Source organism: Eucalyptus grandis, chromosome 9 (assembly GCF_016545825.1).
Source record: "Eucalyptus grandis isolate ANBG69807.140 chromosome 9, ASM1654582v1, whole genome shotgun sequence".
NCBI classification, from domain to species: Eukaryota; Viridiplantae; Streptophyta; class Magnoliopsida; order Myrtales; family Myrtaceae; genus Eucalyptus; species Eucalyptus grandis.
In genome coordinates this window covers 38,155,613-38,167,111 of record NC_052620.1, presented here as the reverse complement: position 1 = coordinate 38,167,111, position 11,499 = coordinate 38,155,613, and the positions used below count along the sequence as shown (strand labels likewise).

Below are 11,499 nucleotides of genomic sequence, written 5' to 3'. Positions count from 1 at the left end.
GCCTTTTTCACTTTTTTTTTAAATATATCTACTTGGTTATCATGGTAGTTCAAGATGCATTTAAACTCTAATGTCATGATGATTTTCGATGTTGATAGTAACTTATTGGCAGGGGACCTCGAATGAGCCCTCTCTCTGATTCTTAAGGATGGACCCTGTAAAATTAATGGTCCATTAGTGGGCAGCTCAATACACTTTTGTTACCATGATTAATGCACGACTTTGCTTTTGTGGGCTTCTTTTTCAGTTGTCAGCTTGGTTTGAGAAAGTAGAAGCTCTGTACAAGTGAAGATCCGAGAGATTCTAAAAGCTTGCGATTCTAAAAGCTTGCGGGACATGTCGGCTGGCTTCATGGACAAAGTGGCCATCTTCAGCTTTGATTACTGTAGCATGTCAGTGAGGATACCATGTACCTTCTCTATCGCAGGCCCACACTTATCTTCAAAATATCATAGAGCGTTTAATTAGAAAATTCGAGTCGATAGAGTTTAGGAGAGCTCGTGCAAGGTCGAATAGATTGTTTTGGCGCGTGGTGTGGAGCTATCGGGTACGGGGAACTTGTCCTGTCCCAATTTGTTAGACACTCGAACCGGGGGAAGAAAAAGCAATTATAATTTGGAGGGTCTAATCGAAAAGCAGAGCGTGAAGCTAGCGCATGCAGAAAACTAGTGCATTATCGCCCATTATCTTCCTTTTGACAAATCGCCAAAATTCTGTGGCGTTTGCACAGTGCCATTCACTACCCCGAAGAATATGGGACAACTGAACTTTGTCCCATCTTTCTTCTTTTGACTTGAAGCCATTGGCCAATAGGGTGGTGGTGCGTTCAATTAGCTCCGTAGCAAATGCTTCCTGTCTTGTGCTGAAATAGGAGGTCTCATCATTGCTCCCACTCGGCGTGGGGATGCTATTTTTTGAGTCCATCAAATCAACGGTTACCTTGGCATGGGGAAAAGAATCTAACTCAGGATAAGAGGGGGACTCGCCGTCCACACAGAAAAATAACAATTTTTTTATTTTATTTTATTATAACCGATAAGCGACGGAATTGGACAATAATCATAGAATTTGATCAACAACTAAAGTCATTGATGAAAAAGCCAGTCAACAATTTGAAGAGCATCGATAGCCCACCAAGGAGGTCATCGACAGTGAGCAATTGACACAAAAATGTAACTACTTAATAGTTATGTCTATCGTTGCTATTTTAGAATTTTGTAACTTCTCATAAACAAGCATAGTTGTAACTTCTTGTAACCACAAATAGGATTAAGAAGTTATTGTTTTGAATAAAGGATTATGAACTTATATTTTCAAATTCAATATACTTGTAACCATCGATTGTGGGCTATTAATATAGCAATTTTACTCTTTGTAAAAATCTCCTAATCAATCACAAAAGTCAATGTTCTTTGTAACTTGGGATCTATATCTTAATTTTCCGCAATTTAAATAGTGGGCCACACCTCCACTTTTCGTTTCTTTAAATTATTTGTCAATTTTATGTCCAAAATCAAGTAAAGATCTTTCGTATTCTTTGTCAATTTATTTATCCATTCATTAATACTTCGGAAGATACTTCGTCAGCATCTTTTAGTAAAATATTTTTTTGGTATGCCTAGTGGGATGCATTGATTCGAGGAGACTATAGTGACAAGAACCGAATTCAACAAGAGTTCAATAATGCTGCCAGTAACGATAATCTAGCACCACAATCAGGTGATGAAGTTGCCGCGCGCTTCAACTCTTCAAGTTTTCAACTGTTAACCAAGCAGCAAAAGAAAGACGACGCCAATGGGCAGACCTTCCCTGATGTCTCATTGTTGCAACAAATCCCCATATGTTGGCTGCCATGAAGAGGTTATTTGAAGAGTTAGCAGAATGATATGGCCAACTACATTGTGAGTCACACCTTCTATGTAATCAAGCCTCGTCATAATGCTGTGAATGTTGTTCTCTTGAGGTTCGGATCGTCCAATCAACCACCACTATTCAATTTAGTGGTAGTAGGTTACTTTCCTAATCCTTATTCATTTATCGATGCTAATAGTGTTGGTCAAAACAACCAAATTGGAGACAACAATTTGACAAATCAAACTGGTCGACAGGCTGGTCAATTGCCAAATATTGACAATGTAAGCCAATGGCTTCATTGGTATCACCCAATATGAATATTTCTATTAGGCCTAACGTGCCGATTAATGTAGACAAGTCGGCAAGACTAACATCATTGCCTAGGGGGTTAAATGGTTAGACAAATCCACAATTAAACCCAATATAATTTGTCAACGATTACGGTTAGACGGGTGTTATCATGCTTGATTATAGGAAACTATGTTTTGAATGGGTTGATAATTAGCCTTTTCCAAGAGGTTTGAAAATGCTTGACTTTGCCATTTTTATTGGCGAGGATGAACAATTGACCATGAACACATTGTTCAATGATGTGTTCCTAAAACTTACATCGTTTCTCTTGTCTTTGTCAAAAACTGTTTTTACTCAATACACTAGTCTACTAACTAATTCGGTGTGTAATTGAGTAGAGATAAAATGAAAATTCTATTCTCAGTTTTACAAAATGATTGCTAGACTCTATTACAATAATGAGTTAGCTGATTAGTTTGTGGCTCGATTTAAAAAGGTTAGCAATAAATACCTTACTTCACTCTTAGAAAAAGAGTTCACGAATTTGGCTTTCGATGGATTGAAATTCAATCTAAGAGAAAAATTCGAAGGCCAAGACTTTGCTGATTAATTTCAGTTAGTAATGAGAATGTCTAAGTACGAGAGATTCTTAAAGCTAGAGATAAAGGGCCACTTGAAAACTTTGCACAAAATGTGGTTTTAATGAAAGACTATGATTCAAAATATGAATTTGACTCAAATGAAACATTAAAATGGAGCCAGAATGATGTTCGACAAGCCTTATGGTTGTCGACCCTTAAAGCTTGCCAGAATAAATGAAAGCATAATGACTAAGGCTAAAGACATTCAAGTTTACTTGTTCGACAATAACAAGTTGGACAAAATCTTTAATTTATTCTTAAAAGATAGCCTGATAAAATTAACGGGATACCAATTTATCCTGAGTAAAGAAGATTTAGTAATAAAAGATATTGCAAGTGGCACCATTCGTGGAGTCATAACATGGTTAATTGTATTGTTTTTAAGAAAGAGGCAATTTAGTAGAAAAAAATCAAAGTCGCTGTTGATCAAGGAGCATATGTTGACTCCTAATTATCTAATTTAAAAGAATTGAACGATCCATGAATATTCAATTCTTTTAAAATGTTTATACAGTGACATAACGAAAAAAACTAACTTTTGGTTATAATTGATTAATGATATACTTAGTCAATAATAGTAGAGTTTGGAGAACAACAAAGTCACCAATGAAAAAGATAGTTGCTAACTTGGAGAGCATGGACAACTTGTCAAGGGGAGTCATCAACAATAGGTGATTGACACAAAAATGTAATTGCTAAGTAGTTATATTTACAGACAATATTTTAGGATTTTGTAACTTCTTGGGATAAGTGTTGTTATAACTTTTGGTAAGCATTAATAGGATTAGGAAGTTATCTTTTCAAATTCAATAACCACTTGTTGTTAGGAGAGGTGCAAAGCAGGTGGGCACCGGCCCATTAAAATAAAGAACACATCATTGCAGCTTGCTGGGTTACCAAATAGGCATAGGAGTCCCCTATAGGGAGGAAACTCCACTATCTTGGTGAGGATACCCTTATGACCAAGCCGAGGATGCAAGGTAGCCTTGGTTTACTCCCACAGAGGAATTGGAAATAGCAGTGTATCGGGGAATTGATATCTTCTAGTTTTCGCCAATGTGTCCATAACATTCTTTTGCTCTTACTAATGTAGCGGTCCTCGGCCGCATCACGTGCTACGCGACTTGCGGGGATGGAACATCTAACGGCGGGTAATTTTGTCATTTTCTTGGATTATCAGAAAAGTGAAAATAATTTTATCCCTTGAAAAGAAAATTCGTAGGTTTTTCTTTGGGATTAGGTCAAATAATATTCAAGTACCAAAATCTATAGTGCAAGAAATACTTGGATTATATTGGGTAATGCAAAGCATCTTTTAAAAAATTTCTTCCCACCCCAGCTCTCTCAAGCCAAATTGTTCATGGGTGGGATCCTCACTCCCACTGAGATAGAAAGATTACTCAGATCGATCATTTCACCACTTTCACCATCCATACTTTTCCCCTAAAAGATGCAATGTTGCTTGACACGTGTCAGTTGAGGGATGACTGATAGTTTGACCATCTTTTTTGTTTTTGTATTTTTTTGGCCTTTTATAATTTGAGGCCTGAGGGGGGGCCAGTTTGGGGGATGCATGAAGTGGCCATTTTTGCTTAATATGCATGAATCGAGTGCCGAACCCTTGGTCCCCTAAGTTTGGACCCTGTTAGTGTCGTTCGGTGGGCTTTGAAAGGAATATCCATCCTTACCTATTGCCTATTGGAGCATGCTTGTCAAGAAAGAGGGTAGGATGTGGGAAGATAGAGTTTCACTTTCTAGGTAAGTGATCTGAGCTTATCTGTTTCTTTTCCAAGCCGACATAGTCATCCATTTCTCCAAACCTCAGGTCTTCCTATTAGATTAGATCGCAATATGATAGGTTTGACGGCGACTTTGGTCGGCCTCTTAAGTCAATTCGAGTCACGGGTAGAAACCGGATCACATGTGTGCACTTTCTTAGAATCCCTGTACTTGTGAATTGTGATACCCAACGGGGTCGAGGAGGGGCGAGCTGAGGTTGCTGCTCCCCTCGCGATGTTCTGCTATAGGGTTTAAGGCCTATTATGTTGAAGGATTATGGAGGTGGCTTTAATAGTCATGGCGTCCCTTCAACAAGAAACGGACTTTACTTATATCACACACCCTTATGATGGAAGATGAAATTTCTATCTTCGATCTGAGTCCATCTAAACTAGTTTAATGAGTCGAGCGATTATTAAACTATATGGGACTCCCTAAATCTAAGGATACAAATGAGTTTAATCCACTAATGGGGAAGGGGAGGAAAAATTACTAAAAAAAAGTTTTAGACATGTATGAATGCCAATTCAGCTCTAAATTTTTTCACTATATTTAATTTAATTCTAATTATTTTGACAATTTGCCAATTTTGTCATTTTGTTTAATTTTGATAGAAAATCACTAATATGGACGTTAGCCATTTTACGTGGCATCAATTTTATAATTTTTTAATATTAATATTTAATATTTTCTTTGTTTCTTTTTCTCATTGTAGCTAGCGGAGGTCGTAGTCCTTACTTGGGACCAGCAAAGACCTAGGTGAGGGCCATAACCTTGGTCAACCACATTGAAAAAAGGGAAAAGAAAAGCTATACAAATTATAAAAAATTAATAATTGTACATGTTGTAAAAATTAACAGGTTGAAGATTGAATTGGCATCTACATGACAGATTTATAATTTTTTTGATAATTTTCCCAATACAGGTATGGCTTGACAAGTGAGTGCAAGAGCCCCATAGGAATTTCAAAATTGTTTTATGTTAAATGGTTTATTTCTTAACTAGTTGATTTATACTTATAAGAGGTTTCGACCCCCACTGATCAGAGTAAACTGCGAACTTTAATCTCTCAATGCTATATACCTCATTTTTTTTTTTTTTCTGGTCAGATATATACCTCAGTTTAAAAAGCTTACTTCAACGGAAATCCAAGTTTCAATTTCAACTCATGAAAGATGTGAAATCCCATGTTGCTCACTCAACATGAATTTACATGTTAAATCTCTTTTCTGAGGATAATAAAATGTAATCATTCCATTCATTTTTTTTTAAAGGTAATGCCAAAATTATTTTTGCAGTTACATTTTTATGTTTTTAATCTTGTTACGGTTTTCTTTCGTGGCTCATAATAAGAAATATTCATATTTTAGACATGGGAAGAAAAACTAGATATTTGTTTACATTTAAAATAATTTAATTTCGTTATGTCACCGCACCCGGCGCGTCAAAGCACATGCTCCAACTCCGTCCGTGTCCACAAACGACTCATCGACAAGGAAGTTTTTCACGTCACGAAGATTTGAAGTAAATTGCAGGTGGGCAACTACCTAACTTTGACTAAACCTTTAGGAGCTCCTGTCACATGTAGAACCATATTCAAAAGTCCCTGACCTCATCGTGTATGCAACATTGTTATAATATGAGAGAGAGATAATTGCATGAATAATTTCTAAACTTTAACTCAATATATAATGTGATTTCTAGATTTTTAATTTATTCTATGTGATTATTGGACTTTAGTAAATGTGTAGTTTAGAGTAAATGAAAATATTCAATGTTGTCTTTCTATTGATTTAAATTCAAGGGTAATATTAAATATTTCTATATAGTCTAGAAACTAAATTGAACATTTACCAAAAGTTTATGAACTACATTGAATAAATTAAAAGTTCAAAGATCATACTGTATACTTGATTGAAGTTTAGAGATCACATTATACATACGGTCGGAGTTCAAGGATTATTTATGTCATTTTTTCTATGAACTAAAATAGTTACATCGCAATTCACACTCATGATCAATGACTTGATATCGTTAATGAATTTAAATAACACTAGGTAAATTCTCCAAGTTTGATGTGATTTTGTAAGCCAAGCCAATATATCGGGGAACACATATTGTCCATCTTTATTTGCTACGTATTTTACATTTTCAGTATTACTTACATTATTGGCAATAGTTATTCTCGGTATTCTTACCTTTAAACTTTTCCCCATTTATATTTCATGTCCAAGAATCAATGAAGGATCCTTCAAAGCTTTGTCGATCGGATAAGTTCGCGTAATTCGAAAGGTATTTCACCCTTTTGGTGGAACAAGTATAAAATAGGAGAGTTAAATTGCAACTCACGCCCACGATCAATAGCTTGATATAATTAATTATTTTGTATAATTCTAGGTAAAATTTTCATGCTATAGGGCAAATTCCCATTAGATTTTGAAACGAAAGAAGACTCTTATTAGGTTCGGATATCAACTTGCCCATGTACCACGTTATTGGTACATCTGTTTATAAATCCATTTACCAACACTGCTTTAGATGTTTTATTTGATTCACCGTCGGAAAATATATCTCACTTTATAGAATCGCCTATTGCGAATTCTACTTTATGATAAGGTCCTAAATGCATTTAATTTTTTTCTTTCTCCATGATGTAATTGGAGGGAAGTTGAGGGTGGGAATGGAACTAATGATGCTGGTTGAGTGTTGAGTGGACTTTAAAGACTTTTTAAGCGTTCATTAACAACTTAGAGAATGTAGGCCGCACAGAGAGGAGCACCATACTGAAAATAATAATTAATTTGTACAAGGGAGAAGGCAGCGGTGTACCGTTGAAGAGTTTTATATAGTTAAATATATAGAAAAATACTTGACTGAACTTGATGGTGTGTGCACATGACTTTCATTTGCGCATCGTGCGTTTGATTAAAAACTCACCCTTCGAAACCCTCGATTTCCATCTTATACAACTTTAAGACGAGGATGGGTCTACTATGCCGTTAAAAAAAATGTATTTTTCTTCGTGCTGATATAATTCTGAAAGAGTATGGAAGCGTTGATAGGCAATTAGGTCACCGAATTTTCCCATAACTTACTGATAATTATCGGCCCAACTTTTTGAAACAGATAACAAATTGATGGTTTTTCTTTGACAACTAAAATTTACTAACTCATATATGAAATTTACCAATCTTTATTTAAGTGAGTTACTAAATTTTTTCCGATTAAAACACTAATGAATTTTGAGTCACTGACTCTTATTTAAGTTACTTACCAACATTTATTTTATTTTATTTTTTTAACATCTACCTACTTTTATTCGTCGATCTTAAAAATGCCTTAAGATAAATTAAGGTCTTACATGGATTTAGCAAACCTAATTTTTGTAACTTATTGGCTTTTCTTTCTCACAAGGTCACCAACTAGTTGTGGTTAATTCTTATTTAACTTGCTTACTGACGTTTATTTGATTTATTTTTAAAATTTAACAACTTTTATTTGCATCTACTACCAATTTGTTACATTTACCAACTTTTTTGATAAATCACTAACCTTAATTGGGAGTAATTCATGACTTTTATCACAAAAAGTTACTAACAAATTTTGCATTACGAAGTTTTATTTGAATTAGTCACTAACTTTATTTTATTTTTTCAGCTTAATGACTTCTTTTATTGATGAAAGAATAATATTTTTCTTATAAGCTACAAAATTTTAAATTGCCTTTCTTACTTAAGTCTTAAATCTATAAAATATTATGTGAAATTACCAATACTTGTTTAAGTGACACTTTCATACCATTAATTATCAATGACTTTTGGATTACCAACTCTCATTTAAGTTGCTTATGGCTAAATTTTATTTGTTTATTCTTAATTTACTAATTCTCTTTGAGTTATTACTTTTGTTAACCTTACATGCTAACTTTTAAATTTACCAATTCTTTATACATATTACTAACTTTTATTTGAGTTAGTTACTGAAATCATTTGCCTTTTAGTCGTATGAACTACAAACCTTTCTCCAGTTAAATTACCAGCACTCATTTGAGTTGCATACCATATTTATTATTTTTTAATTTTTTTTTACTAACTTCTCTAATGAGTTACCATTTTATATGCCTTACTTATCAACTCTTATAAGTTTTTGATTACTCCAACACTTATAAATATTACCGGTACGGAAAAAAAATTCTGTATTTGTGGGCACAGAATAGTTCTGCCTTTCAAATTTTTTTTTTTTTGAGAGAGGGTTTATTTGGCTTTTAGATTTTATTTAAGCATTCGAGTTTCAAAAGGAAACTTTATATAATATTAAGTATCTCAAAATTGGAAAATTGTAAATATATATTACAATATTTTAAATCACCTCAAAATCTTTACTCATTTGGAGAAAAATCCTTAAGAAGTATTTTGGTTTTGCTAATGGGCCCAAAAAACCCAAAAAAAGAAAAAAAGAAAAAAAAGAAAAAGAAAAGACATTCTATGCCTCTATATTACCATGTGGTAGTGGCACGCCAAGAGGGAATCTGACTAAAGGAAGAGTTTTGAAAAGTCATGCTCAGATTAGTTGAGATTATCGTGACTTCGTGTATTATACCATGTCAATCATGCAAAGGCCCAACCAAACAAGAGGCGTGATTGCAATCTGCAACCACTTATCTAACAAACTGAAGATCCAGATGCAATTAAACCTCAGATTTTCTACATGGAGTTACACTACGGTCTTTTTCGGGTGCTTTGGTGACCATGGATTATCTCATAAGTGGGTGTTGGCTGACTTTAATGAGCCAATGAGATTCTTCTCTTTGGCATTGAAACGTATACATAGCAGGCTGCAGTCATCATGGTAACTAATTTAGGTGTCCTTTTAAACTTACACATACGGAAAAAGAGAGAAATATGTCCATCCCTTGCTAGGGATGGTGCAACTTTCGTACCTTTATAGGGGTTAAAAAAAAAAAAAAACTTGCGATCTAATTTGACACGACTCCGTTTAAGGAATTCTTTACCCCCAATTTAGCATACGAAATTGCATGCGGTCCGTAATCATTGCTCATCAGCGATCACAGGTCGTGACCAATGAGCGATCGATGCAGAGATGATCAATGACTGTAGGTCACATGAGATTCTGTACATGGGTCTTTGTGAACCTCTTTGTGTGGAGCAGTACCTCTCTTAGGACTTAACTCCAATTCAACAGGTGGCGAGTTCATATGGTGGTTGACCAGGCTCCCAATCGACAAGCACATAAATCCAACTTCGCAACATTGGGGAAGATGTCATATGGCACGGGGATGAGGGGGTTGGAATCCCAAGGCTTTGTGGGGGGGCTTTCATTGACATAAGATTTGCCAAAATATGATTATAAAAAGATTGCAGTTCTATGACTAAATCACAAGGGAGTTGAACCACTTTGAATTTAGATCCTCAAACCCTAATGCCGGTGCTCAGATTCTCTCCTTAAAAACCGTCTCCAGCTGATGCCAAGTTCGAGAGCTCTAAGATTGTAATCGAAGTGGGAGAGAGAACACTGTATCCGATCCTTAATTATGGTGAAGAAGACAGCCTTGAAGGTTAGTATCCCATGCGAGAAATGCAAGAAGAAGCTCCTCAAAGCAATCTCTACATTAGAAGGTAAGTTACAAGCTCCCCATCTCATGCACCTTCTTGCCCTGATTTCTTTTTGTCTGCCTGTTTAATTGCAGAACAGTTTCCATTCCGATGCATTTTGGAATTTGAACGTGTGTTAGAGTCGAGAAAATGCTCGCTTTTCCTGTTAATTTTCCCCATCCCGTCTCCACATCATTATTTGATACTTTGCTCCTGAAACATGAAGGAACTGAATCTCGAGTCTCCTATTGTGATTTCATTTCGCAAATTTGGTCTAGATTATGGGCGATGGTTAAACGGGTTGCTAATTTGTGAATGCAGGGGTAGATAAAATCGAAGTGGACTCCTCCAAGGGAATGTTGACGGTGACGGGCGACGTGGACCCTTACGATGTCATACTCCAGGCAAGAAAAGCGGGCAAATACGCTGAGGTCGTGAGCATCGGGCCTCCTCCTCCGCCGCCTAAGCAAGACGGCCAGAAGAAGCAAGAAGAGAAGAAGCCTGCGGAGAAGAAGCCCGAGGAGAAGAAGCCCGAGGCGACGGCGACCCATATCCACAGTCCCTACGATTGCCCCATCTGCTGGCAAATGGCGATCGTCCATGCGCCGAGATGGGAAGAGCCCGATCCGTCCTGCTCCATCATGTGACATCCCATCTGCACTAGGGAATCTGCCAAGATCTAGATTTGGTAGATGTGAGATAGGAGTCATTTAGCCACATTATTCTTACTTTCTTAGCAACATGCGCTTTTCTTCCTTATGATCATATAATTGGAATCCAATCAAATTTAGTTTCAGATGGCCCCCAAATGTTATTTAAAAAAGGAATGGATTGTAAAATAATGAAGTAAAGAATTAGGGCTCATCATTGTTGCAGTTCAGCTATACTCCAGCTCATAAATCGAATAATATAAAAATCGGGTCAGCTGCATACGAGATGAAATTTGTAGTTCACATCCAGTCTTGATTACATCGACCCGGCCAATTTAAGTTAGTCATATACAATCAACTGGCCATGCGGTGTCTTGTCTTGTGGTCAAATTTTGCTTTGGGTTTCTACACGCCTGGGAGAGCCTGAGTGATGGATTTATATGTACCATTCTTTTTCCGTGGACTAAAACAATAGTGGTTTTTCAATTCCCTTGTGAATGCGTGTTTGGTAAGTGAAAATCAATCAATATTAGGAATATTTGTTTATATACCGCTAGTGTAAAAAGAATTTCCTCACAAAAGGTTTTATTCACCTTTGATTTGAGAATTATAACTACTCACTCTCTCAAATCAACGGCATATAAAGCCGCTTGTGTATGATTCCTTTTCACA

At 36.0% G+C, this 11,499-nt stretch overlaps 1 protein-coding gene across 1 annotated transcript; it reads left to right on the top strand.

The window, feature by feature from the left end:
- Positions 1-10,058: 10,058 nt before the first annotated feature.
- On the top strand, positions 10,059-11,200 carry LOC104419710 (heavy metal-associated isoprenylated plant protein 43). The gene is made up of 2 exons (XM_010031458.3): positions 10,059-10,201; positions 10,499-11,200. Exons 1-2 carry the CDS (start codon positions 10,117-10,119, stop codon positions 10,822-10,824), a joined length of 411 nt encoding a protein of 136 aa, XP_010029760.1. The 5' UTR covers positions 10,059-10,116; the 3' UTR covers positions 10,825-11,200.
- The last annotated feature ends 299 nt before the right edge of the window (positions 11,201-11,499 follow it).

Excerpts from the sequence above, each read along its gene's own strand:
- LOC104419710 (XM_010031458.3), top strand. The coding sequence starts at position 10,117 with ATGGTGAAGAAGACAGCCTTGAAGGTTAGTATCCCATGCGAGAAATGC. Across the intron at positions 10,202-10,498 it reads AGCAATCTCTACATTAGAAG|GGGTAGATAAAATCGAAGTG; the intron begins GTAAGTTACAAG and ends TTGTGAATGCAG.